General features: G+C 43.4%; 7 protein-coding genes across 7 annotated transcripts; 3 read left to right on the top strand and 4 right to left on the bottom strand.

The window, feature by feature from the left end:
• Window positions 1-681: 681 nt before the first annotated feature.
• On the top strand, window positions 682-2585 carry EAE98_005858 (uncharacterized protein; the record flags this gene model as incomplete). The annotated part of the gene is made up of 2 exons (XM_038953480.1): window positions 682-1701; window positions 1749-2585. The coding sequence occupies 2 exons, from the start codon at window positions 682-684 to the stop codon at window positions 2583-2585; spliced, it is 1857 nt and encodes a 618-aa protein (XP_038809875.1).
• A 4158-nt stretch (window positions 2586-6743) lies between these two features.
• EAE98_005857 (uncharacterized protein) lies at window positions 6744-7607 on the bottom strand (the record flags this gene model as incomplete). Its single annotated transcript, XM_038953479.1, has 2 exons — window positions 6744-7515; window positions 7582-7607. 2 exons carry the CDS (start codon window positions 7605-7607, stop codon window positions 6744-6746), a joined length of 798 nt encoding a protein of 265 aa, XP_038809874.1.
• A 239-nt stretch (window positions 7608-7846) lies between these two features.
• On the bottom strand, window positions 7847-11144 carry EAE98_005856 (uncharacterized protein). Its single transcript, XM_038953478.1, has 2 exons — window positions 9132-11144; window positions 7847-9009 (listed from the first exon to the last, which is right to left on the bottom strand). Exons 1-2 carry the CDS (start codon window positions 10364-10366, stop codon window positions 8421-8423), a joined length of 1824 nt encoding a protein of 607 aa, XP_038809873.1. The 5' UTR covers window positions 10367-11144; the 3' UTR covers window positions 7847-8420.
• A 5922-nt stretch (window positions 11145-17066) lies between these two features.
• Window positions 17067-18637, bottom strand: EAE98_005855 (uncharacterized protein; the record flags this gene model as incomplete). Its single annotated transcript, XM_038953477.1, has 6 exons — window positions 17067-17533; window positions 17592-17819; window positions 17867-17919; window positions 17968-18057; window positions 18103-18383; window positions 18431-18637. The coding sequence occupies 6 exons, from the start codon at window positions 18635-18637 to the stop codon at window positions 17067-17069; spliced, it is 1326 nt and encodes a 441-aa protein (XP_038809872.1).
• Window positions 18638-19263: 626 nt separating this feature from the next.
• Window positions 19264-20386, bottom strand: EAE98_005854 (uncharacterized protein; the record flags this gene model as incomplete). The annotated part of the gene is made up of 2 exons (XM_038953476.1): window positions 19264-20050; window positions 20100-20386. The coding sequence occupies 2 exons, from the start codon at window positions 20384-20386 to the stop codon at window positions 19264-19266; spliced, it is 1074 nt and encodes a 357-aa protein (XP_038809871.1).
• A 456-nt stretch (window positions 20387-20842) lies between these two features.
• Window positions 20843-22248, top strand: EAE98_005853 (uncharacterized protein; the record flags this gene model as incomplete). Its single annotated transcript, XM_038953475.1, has 3 exons — window positions 20843-21009; window positions 21065-21873; window positions 21959-22248. 3 exons carry the CDS (start codon window positions 20843-20845, stop codon window positions 22246-22248), a joined length of 1266 nt encoding a protein of 421 aa, XP_038809870.1.
• A 442-nt stretch (window positions 22249-22690) lies between these two features.
• EAE98_005852 (uncharacterized protein) lies at window positions 22691-24290 on the top strand (the record flags this gene model as incomplete). The annotated part of the gene is made up of 3 exons (XM_038953474.1): window positions 22691-22817; window positions 22870-24072; window positions 24130-24290. The coding sequence occupies 3 exons, from the start codon at window positions 22691-22693 to the stop codon at window positions 24288-24290; spliced, it is 1491 nt and encodes a 496-aa protein (XP_038809869.1).
• Between the last annotated feature and the right edge of the window lie 313 nt (window positions 24291-24603).

The raw sequence follows: 24603 nt of genomic DNA, 5'->3' as shown, positions 1-24603 counted from the left end.
TTTGAAGTAGATTGTTGTTGTATTTGTGAGGGGTAGCTATGAGTAACCCAGGTAGCTTGCTTCATGATATATTTTTATTCCAGTAAATATAAAAAAATTGAGCACGGACTCATTCTTATCTAATCTCAGCCTTCTCTGGACTCAGGACTCAGAACTCAGAACTCAGGAGTAAATGCTAGATATTATTATTAGTGAGTGAGTCGTGAATCTAGTGAAGTATCAAAGTATCAAAGCACCAAGAACCCAAAACAAAAGGAAAGCACAGGCAAGTAGAATACCGCCAAGATCCTCAAATCCCTTAATGGATCACAAAGACAATAACGTAGATGATCGATCTACTTTGGTACCTCAAAAATAAAACATCCATTGTCTACGAGCATCTCTCTGTCTCATTGGAAACAACCGGTACACATTGCACTTGAGATTCTACGCGCTCTGTTCTTTGGAATCCTTCTTCAATTCAAGTAAATATTGATTGATATTTATAAAGCTTTATTCAATTCACTTCCTTTCCTTACTATCCTTCCGATACGAGTTCATTGCGATTGTAAAGTTGCACGACCGTTATGATTCAAGCATTGCCATAAACGAGAACCAACAAACAGACTGCCGTTGATCGCCCCCTCTTGAAGCTTCAGAGCATGCGATGCTGGCTGTGAACGACTTCCACGAACAATTATAATGTCACCAACCTATCAAAGTTTACAGCCTCACGCGCGCGATTCTTTAGAATTGGCTAGTTTAGCATCGAGTTCCCCAGGCGCGAGATCATCAACAGATTCACTATCATCAGATGCTGGTATATCCTCATCACGGAAGCTTTCACTCGAAGAAGATGACCCTTTAGATGACCGAAATCCCGCCGCGAATGGTCGGCCTGGAAGAGGACATGGCAGAACATACTCTGTCTCTTCGGCCTTCGACTTTTCCTCCAACCTTTACCCTCTGTCTTCTACCGCAGGAGGTTATGCGCCGATCGGAGCCCCTATTTCTACGACAAATGGCCAAACTGCCTTAGGAGGAGGATCGTTGGAAAAACATAAGACTTTGACATATCTGAACGGGTTGTCATTGATAGTTGGCTTGATAATAGGGTCCGGGATTTTCTCCTCGCCGAGTCAGGTCAATGCAAATGCGGGATCACCAGGCGCATCATTAATTGTATGGGCAATAGCAGGAATATTAGCATGGACTGGCGCGTCAAGTTACGCGGAGCTGGGAGGAGCAATACCATTAAATGGCGGCGCACAAATATATCTTTCCAAGATTTTTGGGGAGATTTTTGGGTTCTTGTTCACATGGTGTGCGGTCATCGTTCTAAAGCCGGGGTCGACCGCCATTGTATCGATAATAATGGGAGAATATTTGGTACGGGCATTCATTGGAGCTGAGGCTGAGAGTGTCAACGTTTGGATTAATAAGAGCGTGGCATTGATTGGATTGTTTTTCATTACCTTTTTAAATTGTATATCTACAAAGTTGGGCACGAGAATGGGAGATATGTTTATGTTTATGAAGTTTATTGCATTGCTTGGAGTTACAGTCATTGGTGTTGTGGTAGCCCTTACTGGCTTCTCTACATCAGGGAAGGCGAATGAGGATTGGAAGAATCACGGATGGTTCGAGGGAACTAGTAGTAGCGCCTCATCATGGGCCGTTGCATTATACGCTGGATTGTGGGCCTTTGACGGTTGGGATAATGTGAGTATTCCAAGCCTCTTACCCAAAACCTCTATTGACTTTCATAGACAAATTACGTGGTTGGAGAGTTCCGAAACCCTACTCGGGACTTGCCAAGAGTCATCCACACAGCCATGCCATTAGTCATTCTCTCCTATATTCTCGCTAATGTCGCCTATTTCTTCGTCCTACCTCTAAAAGCTATCAATTCTTCAAATACAGTTGCAGTTATATTTGGAAACAAGGTATTTGGTCCCATTGGATCATTGATACTTGCTCTTATTGTCAGCGCAAGCTGTTTTGGAGCTCTAAATGCAACAGCCTTCACTAGTGGACGATTAGTCTATGCAGCTAGCAAAGAAGGATATCTACCCGCCATGTTTGGCAAAATTGGGTTCGGAAACCAAGCGGAGCCTTCTGCCAACACTCTCCGAACACGCAGTTGGGTATCAAAGAAATTAGCCAGATTCTTCGGTGACGAAGACACCGGGCTCTTCTTCACACCCGTTAACGCCATGATTCTCAATGCTCTCTTGACGGCAGTCTATGTCGCTGTCGGCGAATTCGGTACGCTAGTCACCTTTTACGGCGTAGCTGGCTATACATTCTATTTCTTCACAGTCCTAGGACTCATTGTTCTTCGCGTTCGCGAACCTAATCTCGAACGTCCTTACAAGACTTGGATTACTACCCCCATAATCTTCTGCTGTGTGAGTTTATTTCTACTCAGCAGAGCAGTCTTTGCGGAGCCAATTCAAACGCTCATTGTTGTTGCGTTTGTACTCGCTGGAGTGCCGATATACTACTGGCGGATTCGCGGACGAGATCAAGTCTCCAAGAGAGAAAGAAGTAGCAGTGGGAGTGGAAGTAGCAGTTGGAAATTCTGGGAGAGGGGTTCAGGTTAGTTTGAGGACCTATCATGGTAAATAGTCGTGCTTCGCATGAATCTCTGATCAAGATGGATGAATGATTGAATGAACGATAGATACAGACATGAGAAAGAAAGAAAGAAAGACGAAGAAACAAGAACATATCATTAATGTCAATACCTAATTGTGTACCAAAATGCATGTCCTGTCAACTAATGTATGTATCCCGATAGTATGTTATTGCAATACTTCATTCACATCATCACTCATTGTCCTAGTTCAGTTGACACCCTCTACCCAGCATCATTATCTCACATAACTTTGTCTGTTCTCTCCCTCCCATATCCCCCTTTGTATTTAAACGCATTCATTCTATCAATCTCATCCATCTAGCTACGATCCCACCTAACACTCTCAACTTCTCTTCTATTCCCACATGATACCTCCCCAAGTTATTCTCCCTCCCCTCCCATCCAACCTCTGGATCCGAAAAATCCACAATCCGCAACTCAAATCCCCACAACGAAACCTCTATCCTCACAATCTATATCTAAAATAAACAGACCATCCAAATCACGAACCCAAACACCGAATACCCAATCAAGAACCCGAGTAAAACTCGGTTTCAACACTGCATAGGATCATTTTCACATACCTACTTATCCACGTACATAGCTACGCAGACACACGAATTCGTATCCAATCTTGACATAATTTCACATCTAAGATACAATTCACGAATACACAAGTTGTAATTCACAATCTCTCACACAGATGGAGTTCTCAATACGTATCGACCGCTCAATGAAGTAAGCACCTACCTACCTAGGTAGCAAGTAATCAAGGTAAAATACCTACTCAACAGCTCGATCCAGAAACCCAATCTTGAATTCTTTTTACGTACCTATGTATATTGAAACTGATATCGGACTTCGCCATACATTCCTTCCATATTATTAATTTATTCTCTTCCCTACCATCTACTTACTGTCTCCCCATCATCCATACCCCCATCCAGTTTAAAACGAAGTCCAGAATAAAATGAAATGAATCTCCATCACTATCCCCTTTCTATCTCCATCTCCATGTCCATCGGATCCTGAGCGCGCGCGCAAACATCTCCAAAATAGACACGAGTATCTCCAGTCAGTACTAGACAAATCCATCCATCAACTCGTCTAAAGAACTTAACTCCCCGTCTCCCTAACCTGGTCCGTGTCAAAACCCCTACTCCGTACAAAACGGCTATACCGCTACGACACTAAAGTGAATCTCCCTTCCCATTTGCACTAACAGAGTGCATCCCCACCAGCGATTCCTTTCTCTTTCTCTTTCCCTTTCCCTTTCCATCCCCATCCCCGTCTCCGTTCCTTCAAGTTCACATCCACCGCTCTAAGACACCACTTATCAAGCCCACAATAAAGACGTTTAAACTTCGTCGTTACTCGGACTATGTCCTCCCCATCAATTCTCCGACCATGTGGAGAGCAAACAGCTCTTGCGACCCCATTACGCTTCAAGGATAATTGCACAACCAAACCCCAGCAAATCTCGCATCATACCACCCTTTACATTCTCAATCCTTCCTACAATCTAGCCTCCTGACATCCAGTCACGAACCATAATAGATTACTCGAGAGCGTACCCATACTGAATCCCTCGCAAATACACACGCCATCTCCACAGTAAGCCTCCTACACCCCTCAAAAAACCTCGGTCGATCTCCCTTGTAATATGTACTCGCCACACTGTTGCGCTCGCTATTAAAGTAGATCGCAATGTCAAATGATCTAAGAAAACCTTGATCAAATCCTTACTCATCTTAATCTTAATTTCATCTACTCTTCGGATCCCTCTTCACGATCCACTATCAAATTCGCGAATCCCATATTATATCATCGGATGCTTAAATGGGGATGCCCCACTAGTACACGTACAAGTAAGTAGACCCCAATTTCGCAATCAAGTTAATCAACCAAGCCGGCAGACTAACAAGCAAGCAAAGAATTATGCTGGTAAGCAACTAGTTAGCACAGTATTAGATACATATCCAGAACGAGGTCTAAAGAGCGAGACTTATGTCATCCTCACGTTATCACTTTCGGCGATAAACCGAATTTCAAGTATGCTATAAATTTAGAACGAAAGGCGAAGGAAGATAAGGGAGGGAGGGATAGACGAATCTATGCATAAGCCGAAAACTCAAGATTGAGAATACAAAATACAAGAAACTTTATACCCGAAAATGCATTATTGAATTTAAGAATGAACATTTGTATCCTGTTTAACTGCATATTTCGAAGCCAAGAGGGAAAAAAAGGCTAAATTCAGACCCTCAAAAACAATCTACCCCCTCATCGCATCCCCCCACACTAACCATACTCGTTCCGCAAAACCCATCCAGTGAAACCCACATATGAAAGATGACCCGAAACAATCCCCTCAAGCATCTTAAATCTTCAACCTTCAACCTTCAAAGGTGCCGTACATACATACGTGCATCAACACTAAATAAGCGTCGGTCTCGTCCGTCTATCCGCTCAAGACTTGTATGTATGTGATAGCTTGGGGTTCGTTGCAGAAAGTAATCACTAAATCCTCGACTAGTGAACCCTAGCCTATTAGCATTCGGTTTGAACCAATTACTATACTTCTTCATACATTGTATAGTAACCACTAAAGAAATAGTATAATGGAGTGACTACACTGAGCCAAAATTAAATATGGAACATTACTTACTCATTGAGTAAGTAAGCAAATACCTAGGTCCACCAGTCAAGGAATGAGTTATCTTGTGAATGTAATATCAGCATTCAGTATGGTGTAACCAAATACGCACTAGCGTAGATCAATTTGACATTTAAACATCTGACATAGCACACCATGTCACCATCACTTTCGTCTCGCTGACCATCAATTTGTTCCCAGCCACTATTCAGAAACAAAATAAAATACTTGAGTACAAGTCCGGTAATACAAATCCTCAATACGTGAATACGTGAATAAGCCCGGCAAAAAAAATAGAGTTAGTATCACTTATCTTGGCCATAGGTATTTTTCCGCTCGATCAACAAGAGATCGTCTGAATATATGAGCAATTACCCAAAGGGGAAATACCCTCCGATCCCGTACCGCGTAATGGCGCCACGACTGTGCCTCGTGTGGATAACCAAGGATATTTGATTTCCATTGTTTTTCTCTTCGTTACTTACAAATTTTCCCATATCCACTATTGTAAGTATATTATAGACGAAGATTAACCATATTACAGCCATGACCATATAGATTGTTCCTGTATCGATGTGGCACGGCGGGGCAACGTAACAGCGGGGGTGGAGCGGATAAGCTAGAAAGCCATGTACCTAGACCTTATGTGCTAATGCCCGCAGGGTCTTATTTGAGGCCAAGGCTAAAACTGCATGCCGGGTAGATAGATGTATACTTGGTTGTTTATGGAAGGTGTTCAATCCGAAAATCAATCGTGGCATGGAAAATGCCATCCCATAGAATAATCTATTTGTCATACTAGCAAGCCGGCGGCCAAGGTATTCCCAGAAATGTACAAAGTCGCAGAGGTACGGCGTAGCTGCAGGGACCGGCAAATAGGTACAAGTGAAGGACTTGATATTCTTGACTGTCTTTGATTTAGGGAAGCAATGGTGTGAGAGAAGGAATCCTTCATTTCATGTTATTTGATCCTTCGGAATCCTTAAAAATGAAAGGAATAGGGCATGTGTTTTCGTGAATGTTCTGAAGGTATTTTGCGTTCTCGTAGATGCGACTAAAGGATCGAGGCTATGATTGAGGCTTTCAAGCCTCCTCCTGAGCACGGGACGGAAGGAACGTGTTGTACAAGTATTACCGTTGTGATATGTCAAATGCATAACTTTAATGCTAAATCCTAGAAACCACGAGGAAAAGTTGTTTAGTTGGGTTGGATAGTGTGTGTCCTTCCCGTTTGTGTTGTGGGTGAGATGCGACAAAGAAGTTGTATAGTGGGGGGTATTAAATTATGGTTGCATTTACGCAAGGGGTTCTTTGGAGGGGTTTTCGTCCTTCGTAGATGCGCATGGGAGGATCGAAGGTTATCGGAAGTTCGAGTGGGGTTACGAATCGCAGATTGAAAGATTTGGTTCTTCTCCCATCGTAAATGTCGATCCGGCAGCGACCGAAAAAGAATTGGTCCTTTCATCTTCATTCATCAGCTCCGTCAACTCCGGGCTCGGTCTGTTTATTCCCCCCGGCAGCAGCTTTCAACGCCTTCTCCTTTGCCTTCCTCTTGACTTTTTTCTCTCTGTTCTTTCTAGCTCTCCTCTCTTTGTCTGCCTCCTCTTTGCTTTCCTTCTCCCTCGTCATTGCCTGTTCTTGAGCCTCGATTGTCCTTCTCCTCTCTCTCATGAGAATCCTCATCTTCTTGCCTAGTTTCCTCTTCTTCTCCCCACTGGAACTATTTCTGGCCCCGAAGAGGCCATTGCTTCCCAATTTTTTCTGCCCACTAACACCAATCTTCACAACCCGGACTCGCCACGGAACTTCCAAGCCCCAATATCTTTTTTCTCTGCCTTCCAAAACATCTTCTCCACTAATTGCCGCAATGGCGTATTCCTCTTTACGTTGCCCCTCAATTGGACCGGTGAAGTAATAACTCTTGTCCCTTTCCCGAACAAAAATCCCTTTATCAACTGCCTCCTCCTTGAGGACTATCTTGCCTTCTTTGACATTTGAGAAAAGCCGAAAGTCAAATTCCTCTGCCTGGTCCTGGTCATCGTCCAGTGGTGGTGAATGTGGAGCATCGTTTATGGGTTCAATGTTTAACGTGTTCTCGGTTCCGCACGATTGAAATGAAATAGGCCCATAAAGTGAAGCAAGCTGGTTGTGAAATCGAGCAGAGACATCAGGGTCGATTGGTGAAGGAGGTTCGGGAGATGATGACGAGGATCGAGTATATAGATCTGAGCGGCGCACACTATCAATAAATGTCAGCAGATGTTCAAACTAGCGTCTTTCTCTCATGGAGCAATAACAAACTCACCGTTTCGCGTCCGGGAGGTCAAACATATTTATTGTTGTGTTGTTGTGAAGCTTGACCAATGTTTCTGCATCGAAGCTCTCGACATATTTTTTGGTGGGGACTCAAATTAAGTCTATGCGGGGGCCAAGAATGACCAATTGTGCAACGGGCTGGCCCGCGATCTTTGGTTTAGACTTCACTTGGTATTTTTTATGTAAAAGAGCAACGAGGCAACGTTACATATTTCACAGATGATCGAAATCAAAGAACAAATCCTGTATTTTAAAAGGTTTGAAATTTCACCCAACGTCTTCGTTGATTTAGATTTGACGGTGTATTAAGGAATTAATGAGGGTATCAAGTCTGATCATAACATGAGTTTATAAAAGTACATCCATTGTTCCATCCATATATTGATATCATCCAAATCATCCATCCATCCCATGTATCCGCAGTGTAAGAAGCATGAAAGAGATGCCAAAAGAAACGGAGACAAGAGAAACCTAAAGTTCACCACCATTTTTCCTACGCCATCGCTTGCTATGTATGATGCCTATGCTGAATTTTCAGTTCGCTGGGGAATACCATAATGTATCCCATATCATCCTATTCCATTGCTTCGTTTCCTTCCATCTCAAAAGAGAGCACATATAAACATGAAACTGGGGGCTGATTCCCTTGGGTACTGACTGAAGTGCAGAATTAATAAAAAAAGAGATTGACACAGTGCAAGGAAATGATGCATGAATTTCTGGATTCTGGCATACAAGGCCTGATATCTGATATCCGATGCGTATGTGTACTGGAATGAGTTCTTAATGAAACGCTGAATTAATGCAGTGCGTTAAAGTTCAATAAAACTATGCGGCGCTCCAAGTGTAATGCTGTTGACTGGGCTGTTGATGCGGCGGTGGTGGTTGAGAGTGGCCTTCTTCTTTTACGTAATGCTGATCTCCAGAATATTCATAGTGGGAGCTAGTGACTGCGGGTAGCGTAGTTCCATACGTAGACGCGGTGTCTTGAGCAGTGGTCCATGGTTGCATAGACATAGATGTAGGGAAGTATTCTCTTGGTTGCGCAGGGTCACTGGCAGAACTATATGGCGTAGGTGCGTTGAACCGAGCTGTGAAATCGGAAGAGAAAGAAGAGTTCAGTTCGGGGGGTGCTTGATGGCGAGGTGATTTTGCGGGCCGGGGATTGCTGTCGATGAATCGTATGGGAGCCCCACTGGGTGAAGTTGTACTTTGGTACGTATATGATCGTACTGGAGGTGCAGGTGCTGGCATTGTAGAGGCTGGAGAGTGGGTTTGTGGATTCTCTGAACTGGAATGGTTTCCTTGGAGATAATTATCCATCGATAACGACGGCGGGGGTCCTTGGTAGTTCGGAGTTGATGGGCCTGGGGTGTGCTCAGATGAATGCGGCGGGGCGAACCATGATGGTAGAGTTCTAATTTGGCCATGTCAGCTTACAGTCAAGGCAGATGTTACGAAGTTGAAAATGATTCCGAGATCATTCGACTTCAAGTCAAAATCGGGATGAATAACATGACACTGAGTGAAAGAACTTACTGTTGTCTCATCAAATGTGGAGATACAGGAAGATTGCTTGCATCGAAATTGAATGGCGATCGAGGTAGTTCAAGGGTCTGAGGTTTTGCCAATTTTGGTTTCATTGTAGCACTACCAGACGTACTGCTACTTGTGATCTGCAACTCTGGTGCTTGGCCCCGAGAGGCTGATGACCCGACGAGTGCAATTTCCTTCCTTGCTTGGAAGTTCCTCGGACTTCGACCTCTGACCACAATTGGCGCTGTCGCTGTCTCACAAACATTGATCTTCGTGTTGTTTCCCAAAGTTCCTACAACATTTAAATGCAAGGTAAAATGCTGTTGGAGCTCTCGTCTCCGGCCATTGTTAGCGGTCGCGATTCTAAATTGAAGTCTTCTGTAGGCTATAGGGTAGACGGCGAACTCGTTGTTTGTATCTGGAGCTCCATCGTCAAATGGAAGTAGTGGAATAGACGATGGCTCCTGCTCCTGGCCAGGTGTTACTTCAGGGGAGTTTGGTGGAGGTGTTTTCCATGGGATGACAATCAGTTTGACAGAATGGCCATCAACTGATTCCGTGGCACTGATCGTTACTTCTAGGGATAAAATTGGAATGCGTTCTCCGCGTTCCGTAATCACGGATAAGGCGCCTCGGGGCGTAGTAACGGACCCGGAAATTTGAAATAGGTTCCTCCGGTAACAGGTCAGCTCTGGCTGGACAATCACTCCCTCGCCCGTGGGGGTTGTCATTTCCGATAAAAAGAACATTCCGTGAATTTGCGCTGAAAGGTCTAGCTGTTGTATTCTTCCATGTTGGTCTACGATAGTGTGCTTTGGCTGTCGTCTACTAAAGGAAAGTAGTCTGTGATCTTGACTAATATTAGGTTTTGGATGTTCTGACAAGTCTTCCCGGAAGTCCTGCACTACTTCGCCATAGGGCGAATCATCTGTAGAATGAAACGGTCGTTTGAGAGAAGGGTAGCTATGATGTGAATTTAGTGGTGGTGGTGAAGTAGTCAACACCCCATTTCCTTCCCTGTGGGGAGGTCTTGTGTTGATTGAAGAAATATCCATTGATCGGTACCCTCCCTTCTGTCTTGCATGATACGGCAATGCCAGAGGACCAGAAGGAAAATTTGACTCGAAGGCCGTTTGATGAGAAGTATGAGGTGGTTGAAGAGCATAGCCTTGCCAAATTGAATGTTCTGACTCTTCTGGCTTTATGGCTGCCATCGTTGTTGTTTGTGTTATGGACATTGAAGCATCTGAAGAAAGAAGTTTTGATTATTGGTCGATTAATGATTGAAGATCAAGAGTCAAACATTTATCCATAAAAGTGATTCTTCATGGAGTGTTTAGCATGATGTATTATGGGATGAAAGGGAAGATGAAGGCCGGAGTACAAGCTTATCCTGGGTTCGGGAGCTAAGCTCTTATTCATGAATCTAAACATGGTCTACCAAAGGGGCCAAAGGACGAGACTAAGGTGCGGGATGCAAGCAAGCCTCATGATGGGTCTAACGTCCTTCCGAATTCTTTGTCAAGTAGGCAGGTGGATAACTGCTTTGGCCTCATTTGTGTTCCGTTCCCCTCTTCGAAAGGGCAATGTATATGAGTACCCCCATGGCATATATTATCTCGAACGAGTAGAAGTGGCTGGCGCGTGATCTGCATTAGTGATAGTGTATAAGAATATGGGCTAGATTGATCCTATTGGGGAGAGCTTTATGCTTCCATCTCTCAGTGCCTAAAATCGAAAACCATGGCGAATTGGAGATCTTCAGAGGGAATATCGAAAAAGACGTTGACGGACAAGGATAAATCTGTAAACGATGTATAGTTCAAGGGGGGAACCGTGTACCGCCTCACGGTCATCTCTCAAAAGAGGATGGAATCCGCTGACAGGCATATCCAAATAAGTATAGCTCCCATAAGGTGAAATAGCCTTGACCAACAGGTGCCCCTGACCTGTCAATAAATCCGGCCGGCAACCATTCCACAAGCTTACGATCAAAAAGATATCTCAAGCCCCCAAGCGCCCCAAGTACCAACATTGTCCGATGTCATTTCGTCTTATGTTTTGGTTTGTTGATGCTTTCCTTTTCTCGCGTTTGTAATCAGTTCTTTTTCCATGTCTAACGAGCTAACGCAGCATTAGGTCTTGTCAAGTCTTATTCAGCACCAACCAATATAAATTATTTCCAGGGCCCTAGACAGTATCCTTGATGATCTTCTGACGAATGATAGCTAGGACTGTCAGCCGTGGGCGGAGATGAGGATATGGCCTAAATGAGTTATAGTTCGGTAAGTGGATTTGAAAATAATCCTGGGGTGTCCTAAATATTACCAAGGTTTGGCTTCACATCTCTGCAAATGTTTTTTTTGTGCTTCGCGTGAGATTTCGCTTGTTGCGGCGGCGGATGTGAATACGAACCCGGCGATAAAATCTGACAGTGCGAGGTGCATCAAGATTGAAGGATGATAATGTAATACTACATATCCGGAAGAATAATATTTTTAGCTTGAGCATACGATATTATCTGGATAATCCACGGTCTATTTCGCACCTACTGTGAGCTGATATCGAAGACAAGATTTGAATTCTTGTCAAATATCTTACCTCTGATCGTCCTGCATTATCCCGAATATCAACCTATTATCTGAACATACATACATCCCTAGTAATGTCCATGGGTTTGAATTAGGTTTGGTTCTCCCGAGACAAATGTGCGAAAGAACTTGTGGGGCTACGGAAGATGAAGGGGTCAACATTATTCTAAGCCCAAGTTAGATAAGCTTCACGAGATATGTACGTTTTATCCACCCACGACAAGGGTGTAGGGGCTCACCCAGGATCGCAAATGTATGGTGGCATGTTCAAGTACTGTTCAATGCATTTTCAACTTTCGATTGAGTTAAAAGCGGGTTCGAGATCGTAGCTATTCGGTAGCTGTCGAGTAGGTATCTCCGAAAGTGATAGATACCTAGGCATCTAGATACTATTACCGGGAGTGTTACCATGATAGCATGTGCTTCTGTTTGTAGGTGGTGGCTCGTCAAACTTCATCAATCCTTTCAAGATATCTACAGAGGAGAGAGGGCTAAGAAGACTAGGAGGGTTTTCGAATTTCTTCAAGCTCGCATAAATGTTTGCACTAGCTCCGTCAAATAAACGCTTGTAGATAATGTATGTATTGCAACCATCTGTTGAAAGCCTCAAACGTTAAAGAAAATTCTAAAATGAAACACATTAAGATTATAGGCTTTCGATGCTTGTCGTGAGGCCTGTCATAAGTTTGAATAGACGCTCAAATCAAGAACCGTTCAACAACTAAGACACCTTCAGCTATCATTGATACCGCGAATTAAGCCTCCGACGACATTTATCGCCTCCGGAAATTTACTCTGCCCTAAAGCCTAATGAATGGAACGCTGTTGTAGAAGAGAAACACTACTTTCACCACGCTCGAGTAGCCTTGCCGACCAGCCTTATCCCACGATGCAACAAAGCAGAAAGTTCCCCGTCCCGTGAATTGGACGTTGTAATCCACAAAAAACTATACATACTGCCAATCCAACATTGCACTGCTCCTACTCCTTCAAATGCAAATGCAATGCTTCATTGTGATGCCGTGGAAGCATTCTGGAACCTGGAGAAAACGTGTGTCTGTCTTCTACAATTGGATTCACCAAGTACAGGAGATCATCACGCGTATATTTAGGCTGTTCGATACTAACTTTTTCTTTGGCTACTTGATAATTCAAAAATATGCAATTTTATCGTTTATGGCCTGCTTGATTCCTTTATCGGGCGCTCCGTCATCCCTTCAATCATCTCATCAAGGGTGGCACGGAGGGATTGCTACCCCAGACCTTAAACAAGAGTAACAGGAACTTTCAGGTTCTCGTCCAAGGATGGCATCCAATTGATCCGAAGAAATATATCGAAATGTCTCAGCTAAGTAATTCATAACGAAATCAATCCAAGAAACCCTAAATGCCGAAAAAACAAAATGCTTGGTCGAGAAACTCCGGGACAGAAGGACCGATATTATGTTTTTGGATGTGATATGGTTTTACCTGCAGGTTTAATGCAATTCTCGACGGTTTGACATGCAAGAAGAACGAGGATTCGAGTCAAAGGTGTGACAACGAGGTAGCCAATATGTCAGTTACGAGGAGCGCGTGGAGGTACAACAGATCGAATTACAGTACCGTGGCAGGCCTGGCCTGGTATCGACCTACACCCAAGCGCGGTCTTCTGAGTCGGGAGGCATTTTTGAGATCAAGCAAACTAAAACTTGATCCATTCAAGGGTTCTGATGAGCGGCAAAGTACATGTTCCCAAGGTTCTTTCGTGAAAAGGGTACTGTACATCGATACCTAGGTACTATGAATGTTAATTCAAGCCACACAATTGAAGATATTCTGCACACGATTCTTCTTTTGGACGACTTCTATGAACCGCCATATGCCGACCACTAATTCGTTTGCTGATTTTCATTCTGGACTCCATTGATATTAAACGCTGAAATGAAAAGTCTTGTGATTTGTCCACCACAGTCCAGAAATGCGGATGACTGCATCTAGCAAGCATGTCTATCACATTTTCTTCACAAGAGATACCCACCCACACACATGGAATTTAACCCATATTGCTTTTTGACGACTAGATGAAGGGGCAGCCAGCCGGCGCCCGACATATCCGTTCGGTACGGGCTCAACCGAATTATCCAGACAATTGGAAAGTTTATAATTGCGCAAAAAAACAAAAAAAAATGATAGGGACAAACAAAAATGAATGATAGCAGCGGCGGAAGCAAAATATCCGTTTCCTATTCGGCATGTTTCAATTCAATATAGGTTTCTGGGGGTTCTCATTCCCCTCACCCCCTTCCAACAACACCTTATTTCCTTTCCAAATTTCCAGATCCCAACCTCAGTTTCCAGGCGGCAGTCAAAGCAGCATATCTTATCTAATTCTTCCGAGAAAGCCATCTTCGTATCGATCAGATGCAGACTTCTCACGTGTTTACGCCGACATCGTTTTTCATCCCATCGTCCAGCTATATCCACACGCGCCTTTGAACGCAGACCCCTTTTCGAAGTCGTAAAGGAAGAATCCTTCAAGCGTGTTTCAAGGTTTTCATCTTGATGTCAATATGCATGCAGTGAACATTTGATTTTTGCAAAGTTGCAACCATCAATAGCGAAGAATCAGAGAATGCTGCAGCCTAAATTTTTCTTGACGTCTTCAACGGGTCCAGTTATCTTTGCTCCCGACCAAGTTCAGGCCGTTTCAAGGTTTCTTTGCAAAGCGCAGCTGGAGCTTAGATACAGATGCTAGGTACTTTTAATCAACCAATCTTCACCCCAACACAGCTCTCCGCATATCTTAATGTATACATCTGTCAACTACATACGAAGTTCTCGTTTCCGTGTAACAACCAGAACTTATCAGCCAGCTCATCATCTTTTTCCGGCCCATCCCCATATCTCCCTTCCCCCGCATTTCGCCCCCAACGGTTTCCTGCCAGCTGTACGGCTGTAATGCAGATAACAATACCATGTTCGCTTCGCAGAGCTACAATCGGACTGGACTATTGAATTTGATTCTCGAAATACAATACTACAACACAGCCTCAATCGTGACCTTGTATATATCACGACTCTTTTGAGCCACTCTTCAGCTGAATACTGACGCACAGTGAGGTGAAGTAACATAAAGACAGTTTATATTTGGAATTTTATACATGTATTGTATGATATATGTAGACGGATGAATGCAGCCGGATGACGACGTTGAAATCGAATACTCAAGAGGCTCTCAGTGCAACCAAAAAACTTGATGTAGCAAGTAAGAATAGAGTAGAGAAGATTATTAGTAATGGGTATGTTTTGAAGATAAAATTGGGTGGAGCTAGAGGCCCCGGAGAGAAACCATAGTCGCGACGTTAAAGTGAAAGTTGGCTAGAATCAAAATCCTGTTTGATCGAATTATGGTCTGATGTTGTGCATGGCAAATCGGAACACCGTCATAGTAGAATGAATTATGATCAACAAATGCCCTCTCCCGGTGAATGTGGGTCTCCAAGGCAAGTGACAAATCTTACTTGACCCCAATCTTGCCGATCGTAGCATGGGGCCAAATTCATTTCATGCTCTCGCCGGAAACGTGGAACCTGAAGGACTGTCTTTCTCACCTTGGTAACAGTGACTTCTGAACAAGTTTCTATGCCGCCTTGATCGATGGATTACCGGGGTCTCAATGGCTGAGAAAAAGAGGGTCTTTATGTTGACAAGAAATGGGTCCAAAGGCGAGCGAGTGCAGGAATAATACAAAGATCAGCAGCAATTTATCTCCTTCAAGACTTGGGGGTTCAGTGGATCAAGATTAACTACGAGATTATTGCATCAAGAACGAGAGCTGCTTGATGCGGCTGTATTCGTTGAAATCGACACGGCAGAGAACTTCTTGCCCGGCCATTCATTCTTCATGATGCCCCCCCACAACGATATGTGAACGGTTCGTCCCGCTCTGAAGCAAGCTTCCATGTGACGCCTTGGAGGATAAGATTCTAAAATCAAGGAGTGAGAACCATGGCTGTGTTCCAGATTATCATCGGGAGAATGCAGTAGCGGTTTCATTATGACCCAGGGCGCGTGGAAGGATAAATTAGCATCTTCAATGCAAGAAGTTACAGAGACGGTCATATTCCCACTCTCAATTCTCTCCATACCTGTTGAGCAGATGATGGCCGAATGAAATCTTATCAAAAAACATACGCTGACTGGTTCATTTGAAAGTTCTACTTCAAACTGGTCAACTATCAAGGAAAAAATACGCGAAGCTGTCATCGTATCATTACAAAACCTTACAATGAAGCCGATCCAGAGAGCAAAATAAAGACGCATACATGTTTAGAAGACATTAAATATCCACGAACATTCTTCTAACCATGAATCACTGGAGCAAAAGTGGGAAACATTCTGCTCCACTCGGGGCCAGCGGGCATTTTCGCTAGGAAGCTAGTAATCTGCATGCCAAAATCTGGTGTGATCCGACAGAGACAGACTATCACTGACTATATACCATCGAACGCCTAGCACTCAAACGTTACAACCCTTCAAATAAAAACCGCCAGCATTCTTGCAGAAAAACAACCAGAGCCTCTTCAGCAAAAAAAAAGTAGCCGTTGCGGTCGACTGAAGACACACTTGACGGATTGAAAGTTCAGATGAAAAGCTACCAAGGTTTGAAGACGTATGATCAAAGAATTCCTATCTAGTGAAGTAGTGCTACTGTGACAGACAAAATTGATGAGAAATGCAACTTCAGACGACAAGAGTCAATGGAACTTTTGCAGATGTACAAGACCAAGCTTCCCAGGAACCGATCCGGCAACGATAAGTTTATGTGCTATGCAAAACCAAGATTGTTAACGAAATTTCGGACGGCAGCCATCAGGCATTATGAAGACGTACATCTAAGAACTTTTGCGGCAATGATTCAATAGAAGCGTACGTTCAGGCGAATTTTTGGGGGGTTTCGTCTAGACGTTCAACAAAGCCCACCGTTTGAGCCGAAGACAGAGATGGCAAGAATATCGGACGAGTGACAGAAAATTCGACAGTCCAAAAAACATCTAAGGATATTTTGGGCCCATGCGTCGTTTATGTACAGCAGGCAATAGCATGAGCAAGGTTTTAACAGATAATACCAAACGCTAGACATTATAGCCATGACAGAAAGGATTTTGGCAGGTAATTTAGAACATCAGAACTCCGTTAGAGATGTGAAATATCCACGTCATACCACTTTTTGCTCTCGAAATTTGGCCAGACGTCAGATAAGCTTCAAAAACCGACAGTACCATCAAAGAGCAGGGGGAAAAGCAGTAAATTTTAACGCAGAGATAGTAAGTAGCATGATCGAAGGGTCACAAAGTTATATAAATCAGTAGAAACCCCTACTCCTAAACTTCAACTGGGAAGCCCCCACATCAAAAACCACCACTACATTCTTCAAAAACACATCTCCAAGCGTATAAAAGTTAAAAGGATCTCCGTCACTCACGCCCGCCACGCAGTTTCCCGTACCCGTGTTATCATCCTGTACCATATCCCTTGGATCGACAGGAAACGACACGCCACTAATAACGACAGCAAAATACGGCACTTTAGCATTACATGGTACAGAGTAAGCGAGTAGATCTGCATTGTAAACGGCAGGTGGCTTGTATAGTGCTGCAAGGGCGGAAGAGATGGAGTTGGGGAGGAAAATAAGGGTAGTGCCTGAGTCGATGAAGAGTTGGACCTGAGAACTGCTGCTGGGCATGGAAAGTGGGGACCAGTGTTTGGGATTCCATTTTTGACGTTGACTACCAGGGTAAATGAAATTGTCTGGTGTGAGTGTGTAGACTTCTAAGAAGAGGTTAGTACAGTGTCAACAGATGATTGAAGCCTATGGGGTCGGACGAACGATGCTGTGGCCATGGAAGAGCTCCTTGTATGTAACCTTCCCCTATGGCGACGATTTGAATTGGCGCCACAGCCCAAGCTCTATAGGAGGCAATGGGAGGCAAGCCGCCTAAGGCTAAATATCCATTGCCGTGGCTAATGCGATTTGAGGGCCTGCTCAAGGCGAGACTGAAAATTGGGGGTATAAGGTGCTTTTTGTGCATGGTCGTGAAGATAGGGTCATATGGAACTGCATGTCATTAGTCCCGCGGAAACAAGTACAGTAGTTTCACTTACGTTGAGTTTCCGCATTGTCATTTTCAAAAGTGGTGCCATTGAACGCCGCGGTGCTAGAATAAAATCAGGAAAGCTCAGATCTAAGGGAAGAAGCGACTAACATAGATGGATATGCAAGACCCAACAAGCCACTCGTGGTTCCATCACCAAGCCATGCAGCTGTATCAACAGTCGCAATCTGAGTATTGACACTGCTGAGTGAGCGGTTGGATTATGAAGAAGATCAAAAAACTCACGAAATCCCACCCAAAGTTACATCCACGAAACCAAATGTTCCTTTTAGATTCTCCCCACTTGCATATGTAGTATTGAGATGTTGGCTCGGGATCGGCTTGAAGCCTGAGTCGGGGGCATACCCTGGACCAAACAAGCATTCACTTTGAGAAGTTGGTGCTCCGGTACCATGATCTAAACATGTAAAGTTGGGTTTAACGATCCATGTATCGCTACTGCCTGTGTCTATAACGACAGGATATTTCTGTCCTTCCACTTCTAATTCGGTGTACCAATCGTGTCCCTATTGGTGTCAGACATGAAGTATATTTGGGCATGGAGTCTCTTCACCTTCTGAAGCGGATTGGCCGGAGCTATGCCTGGAAGGTCACCCTTCCGACGATTGATCCCGGCAGTTAATGCAAAGAAAGTATTGACATTTTTAGGGGTTGAAGGGCCTTGAAACGCAGCTGGCCTGTAGCCTTGTCCTACGGCATTTGGCCGAGAGGTGACAGACCCCAGAAATTGAATGAGTTCGAAGAAGAATTGAGTATACATTTAAACTTGTGATAATTTGGAAGTTGAATTGAATAATTGAAGAGAGAAAAAAATTGACTGTAATAATAAGCACCTCGATGAATGAACTATTAGCAAGAAGCTTTTTGAACACTCAATGGACTAAGATATGAGAAACCAAATTCATTACCAAAAAATTGTGTAAAACGCTTCTGTCTTTCCAAAGCGAATAAGATTCAAGGCGTCATTGGAAGAATGTTCATGGCAGTTTCAGAGTGAAATGCCATACGAGCTTGCCAAGTCTGAACTGATAAAAAAACAACTGGATTTTGCATACAAACATGTTCCCTTTCAAATGATGGCAACCACTTGAAGCCAGTCTCATAATTCTTCATTACCCGGGCTGAGAATTGACGTAAAAACGCGCGGTTGAATTAGGTGTGGAGCTGCTGTCTTAGAATGCTCTGGCTAGTCTTCTGGAAGCTTTGAAAAGGTTGAATTGGGGAATTCGGCTAATGCAAAAGGGGCGCTCAATAGAACATTATTCCAGAGATCTTCTAGATTGCTTCTGGAATGTCTCGGTTTTAGACCGCCAACACTATCTTGCGACCTGTCAAACATTGCCTTCCACGCATGATGACCATGATATTAATGGTACCCCAGGATATTTATATTTCAAAATATTGATTGGAGAGCAAGACGACAGCTCTAACCATTCCAGTGCCTTTGACTACTATTTTGTGATTGGCAAGGAACATACATTCTGCACTTTCGTTTCCAAACTCGCGTTGATCTGGCCAGTCCCTCCATATTTCAATCCTGTCTGAAAAGCCAATTGCCATTTGGGCCACTCTCTTTGCCTGTGCCTCGTCGCCTATTTCCATTACAAGAATTTTTGACTTCAAAAGGGAATGAAATCGCAACAATCGATGATAAAAGATATCCTCCACTTCGAAGAGAGAGCGATTCCCAGAATCACCATTGAAGTGTATGGTTTCCCGCCTCGATGCATCAGGAACCAGTGCAAGTTTTGGTTCCCAATTTCTAACTGATCGTGTCGTTTCTTTGTTAAATCCATCTTCTGATATATATGGAGGATTGGACACAATTGCATCGCAGACGCCTTGAAATATATCCAGGATCCTTTCCTCGTCTTGGAGAACATCAGCAAATTCAAAACGAACCCTTTGTTGTGCAGATCTGTTCAGAGCATTAAAACGAACATTCTGAATTGATAGATCAAGCGCTTTTTTGGAGATGTCTAGACCGACGATCTCGAGTCTAGGATATACTTTATTCAAAAGCGAGTATAAAAGAAGAGAAATGCAACCAGTCCCGGAACAAAAATCAATGATCTTCAGTGGATTCCGCTGATTTTCTATTTTTTCGTGGAATGAATGCTTTGCCATGATAAGAAGTTCTGCTAGGTATGTTGTGTATGCCTCTGTTTCTGGCCTTTGATTGTTAGATATGAGTCTGAGAGAAGGCGTTTTGTCAGTATTACCTAGGTATAAGTACTCCAGGCTGGCATTTAATTTCCAATTCCCCAAAAGGCTGAGTGCCAAGTATATATTGCAGTGGTTCCCCTATAGCACGTCTTTGGCAGAGTTTTAGCAAAGTCCTCCGTTTTTGATTGGGTACACGATGGCTCATCGTTTTATCAACATATTCTCGTAGCCATCGTAATTCATTAATTGCAGATGAAAGACTGCGTGTTTCTTGGAGGACTAATGGTAATAAAGGCGAAATATTGTAAGCTCTGCGCAGGAGAGCATGAGAAAGCCGAGGCATGAGGCCATGAAGTGAGAAATTTAACTGAACAGGAATATGAAGTACGAAGAACGACGCTATCATTCACAAAATTTACATATTTTGCCTGACTGATACTCGCTCGAGACTCGCAACGCCGTGATATCATGACCTCTTGGAAGGTCGGGAGTTGTTGAAACTTTCAAAGAGAGCATAGCCACATTCAAGCCACAAAATCTGTGCGAAGTCACGTGAATGATATTTGTCACTCGCCATTCGTAGAGCACCAGAGCTATTTTAGAACTAACAACATCTGAGATTCTGAGTCCGGAATAAGATGCCGACAATGAGATCATAGATGTTAAGTAACAACTGTGTAATGAGCTGCGACATTCAAGTTAAGTGTTCTGTTTTCTTCTTGATCAAGACTATCTTGATTCAATTTCACGTTACCTTTCATTGTTGTCTACAATTGCTTCTCATATCTTGCCTATCATCATGTCTGATCCCCAAAATCCCAATATCAAGAGTAGAAACACTCCACAATGGGCACTTTATCAACGAGAAATGTTTTGGAAGGACAACACTGGAGAAGTCCCTCCATTTAGCACAGACCCAGGAGATCTCGAAGATTTGGCAAAAGAATCATTAACAAAAGGCGGATGGTGAAATGAGCTTGAGCATATCTAAACATCATCTCGATACTGATATCGTTTACAGGTACTACGCATCCTGTAACGCAGGCCAATCCTACACTCATCTCGCGAACCGACAGGCATTCTACCGCCACCGAATTATCCCTCGCATGCTCGTCGATACAAACAATCGTGATACGAAGACGGAAATCTTTGGCCACAAGGTCAGCGCACCAATCGGATTCGCACCTATCGGCATCAACAAGATTTACAATCCATTAGCTGAATTACCTGTAGCTGAGGTTGCAAAAGAATTAAATCTGCCATATTGTTTATCAACAGCAGGATCGACCTCGATTGAAGATGTAGGAGCTGCGAATGGTGCTGGACCAAGATTTTTTCAATTATATATGCCACATGATGATGAGTTGACCTTGAGCTTGTTACAAAGAGCACATGATAGTGGCTTTACAGCCTGTATCTTGACGTTAGATACATGGCAATTGGCTTGGAGACACCGTGACGCTGCGAACTCGAATTATGCTTTCTATCATGGCGTAGGGGCTGATTTGGGACTGTCTGATCCTGTTTTCCAAAAAAGATTGAAAGAAGCCGGTATCGATCCAAAAAAGCAACCAAATGAGGCCGGTGCGATGTGGATTGATAATGTCTGGCATGGACGCGCTTGGTCCTGGGAGAAAATGCCTTGGCTCATGGAGCAATGGAAAAGAATCAGTTCTGGCAAACCTTTTTGTTTGAAGGGTATCCAGCATGTTGCAGATGCAAGAAAGGCTGTTCAGCTTGGCGTTGATGGCATCGTTGTGTCCAATCATGCTGGGAGGCAGGTCGATGGAGCTTGTGCAAGCTTAGATGCATTGGAAAAGATTGTTAATGGTAAGTGGTTGATCCTCGGTGCTTTTCAAACTGCATCTTTTATATTCTACGGTAATATATAAATGATGCTGATGCTTCTTTTCAGCTGTAGGTGACAAGACTTATATTATGTTCGACTCCGGAGTTCGTGGGGCAGCTGATGTATTCAAAGCGTTAGCTCTTGGAGCAAAATTTGTCTTCGTCGGGAGATTATGGGTTTGGGGATTAAGTATCAAGGGTGAGCTGGGGGTTCGACATGTCATGAAGTCTCTCTTAGCCGACTTCGATATCTTAATGAATGTATCCGGATACCAGAGTGTGGACCAGATCGATAGGGATAGCATTGAGAGTCTCCCGAATTCAGCATGTATGATTGCAGAGAAGTCGAAATTATGAAGACCTCTATACAAAGGCATCAATATAATATTTTGTAGAAAATACAATAGAATAAATCAAAGCAGAGTTGACATGTTCGTTTTTCCTTCTCAATTGATTTATACAATCGCATCGTTAATTGCTTAAGTGATATTCGAATGATGATTCAACAAGTAAAATGCTGTGGTTCCATCCATGACATATCAAGTATCGATTGGACAATGACATCCATCGTATTGGCCAATCAAGCATTGACTGTTGTCTGAGCTCGGCCTCAATTAGCACGAGCTTGCATCACTGCAGGAGCGGCAGCAATTCCGACTCGCATTAAATTCAACGACCTGGATATGTATATTTCGTTTCAATGATTGTTATTTCTTAAGTGGTTCTTGTTTTCACATCCTTTTGTTGTGATTTTGATGAAGGCCATAAGAGAAAATAAGTCTCATCTATAAATCTCAAAATGCCGCGTAGAATATCAGTGAAGGAGATTTCGCAGCACAGCATTCCTTCAGATTTATGGGTTGTGGTAAATGATACAGTTTATGATTTGACAGATTTTGCCCCCGAACACCCTGGAGGTGCCAGCAGTAAGCAAATTCTTTGTCCAGCTCATTTTCTCCTGCTGATCTTCTCACCCAGTAATTCTGCAATATGCTGGCCGCGATGCTTCAAAAGCCTACTCTGAAATCCATGCACCCTCCCTGATATCATCCTCACTTCCAGCCTCGAAAGTCTTGGGAACAGTTGATTCTTCTACTATAACGGAAGAATGGATCAAACCTCCGCCTGAAGTTTCAAAGATTCTAGCCCCTGGCACTAAGCCTTCTCTTGATAATTTGATAAACACGCACGATTTTGTATCTGCTGCGGAGACATTTCTTACCCCCAAAACTTGGGCATTTTATTCTTCCGCTGCTACGGATCTTATAACCAAAAGCCGAAATTCTTCCACATATGCAGATATCGGTCTTCGTCCTAGAATACTGAGAAATGTCAAAAATGTTAGCACGAGGACTACAATGCTTGGTAATCAGATGGAAGTGCCAATATTCTGTTCACCAGCAGCAATGGCAAAACTGGTACATCCACAAGGTGAACGGGAGCTAGCTCGTGGGCTGAAATTTGCGGGATCGGCCATGACCGTCAGTACAAACGCTAGTTTTCCAATTGCGGAGATATTTGAGGCCGCGTCTGAAGACCATTCGCAGAGTTCCGATGGGAGAAAAGAGCTTCCAATATTTTTCCAGCTTTACGTTGATAAGGAAAGGCATAAATCTGAAAAGCTTCTACAAGATGTGGAAAAGCTCGGTGTCAAGGCAATATTTGTGACTGTTGATGCACCAGTCCCTGGAAAGCGAGAAGCGGATGAAAGAGTAAAGGCAGATGAGAGTTTGTCTACACCAATGAGTGGTGCAAAAGCCAAGAACGATAAAAAAGGCGGTGCGTTGGGAAGGATAATGGGTGCTTACATTGATGCTACACTTTCATGGTCAGATATCGCCTGGCTACGAAAATGTACCAAGCTTCCTATTCTACTGAAAGGTGTACAAACTTCGCTCGATGCAAAGATGGCACTTGATTATGGAATAGATGGGATTTTGTTAAGTAATCATGGTGGTAGAAGTCTGGACACAAGCCCAGCTTCGATACTGGTTTTGTTAGAATTGCAGAAGAATGCGCCCGAAGTCTTCGACGGAATGGAAGTTTTCATTGATGGTGGGATTATGAGAGGAACTGATATATTTAAAGCTTTGTGCCTAGGAGCCAAAGCTGTAGGAATTGGCCGGGGCTTTTTGTTTGCTCTTGGTTGGGGCCACGAGGGCGTAGAGAAATATATCGAGAGTGAGTTATGACCTCAAATGTAGTTACATTCTTGATCGACATGCTAACAACACATAGTCTTGAAAGACGAGCTGGAGACAACAATGAGGATGATGGGTGTTACGGACTTGTCACAAGTTCACCCTGGCATGTTGAACACGAGAGCTGTAGATCATCTAATTTCAGACGGAGAGGAGGATCATCCATATGCAAAATGGAGACCCAAAGCACGAATATAAGTTTAGTGGTTGACAGAAATGCTTAGGCATCAGTTTGAATCTATGAATACCTACAGAAGCCACGCTTCCCAATTTTATCACTTTTACATGTCTCGAAGGATGCGGCTGTTATAATTTTGAGGCTCTGGATGAATATTCTTCGATACCTCTATCTCCGGAAATTGAGCAATGATATTATATGGATGCAATAATATCATCACAAACTTCTCAAACTACAGGTGGAATAATAGACCTGTTTGCCATTTTGCACAGCTTTAATCTCTATAGATAGGATACGATGCCATGTGAGAGCGGTCCAGAGCCACATTCCTCT

This window comes from Botrytis deweyae, assembly GCF_014898535.1.
Source record: "Botrytis deweyae strain B1 chromosome Unknown BDEW_012, whole genome shotgun sequence".
Lineage (NCBI taxonomy): Eukaryota > Fungi > Ascomycota > Leotiomycetes > Helotiales > Sclerotiniaceae > Botrytis > Botrytis deweyae.
Note: the sequence above shows the minus strand (reverse complement) of the source record. Positions and strands in the feature narration are given on the sequence as shown.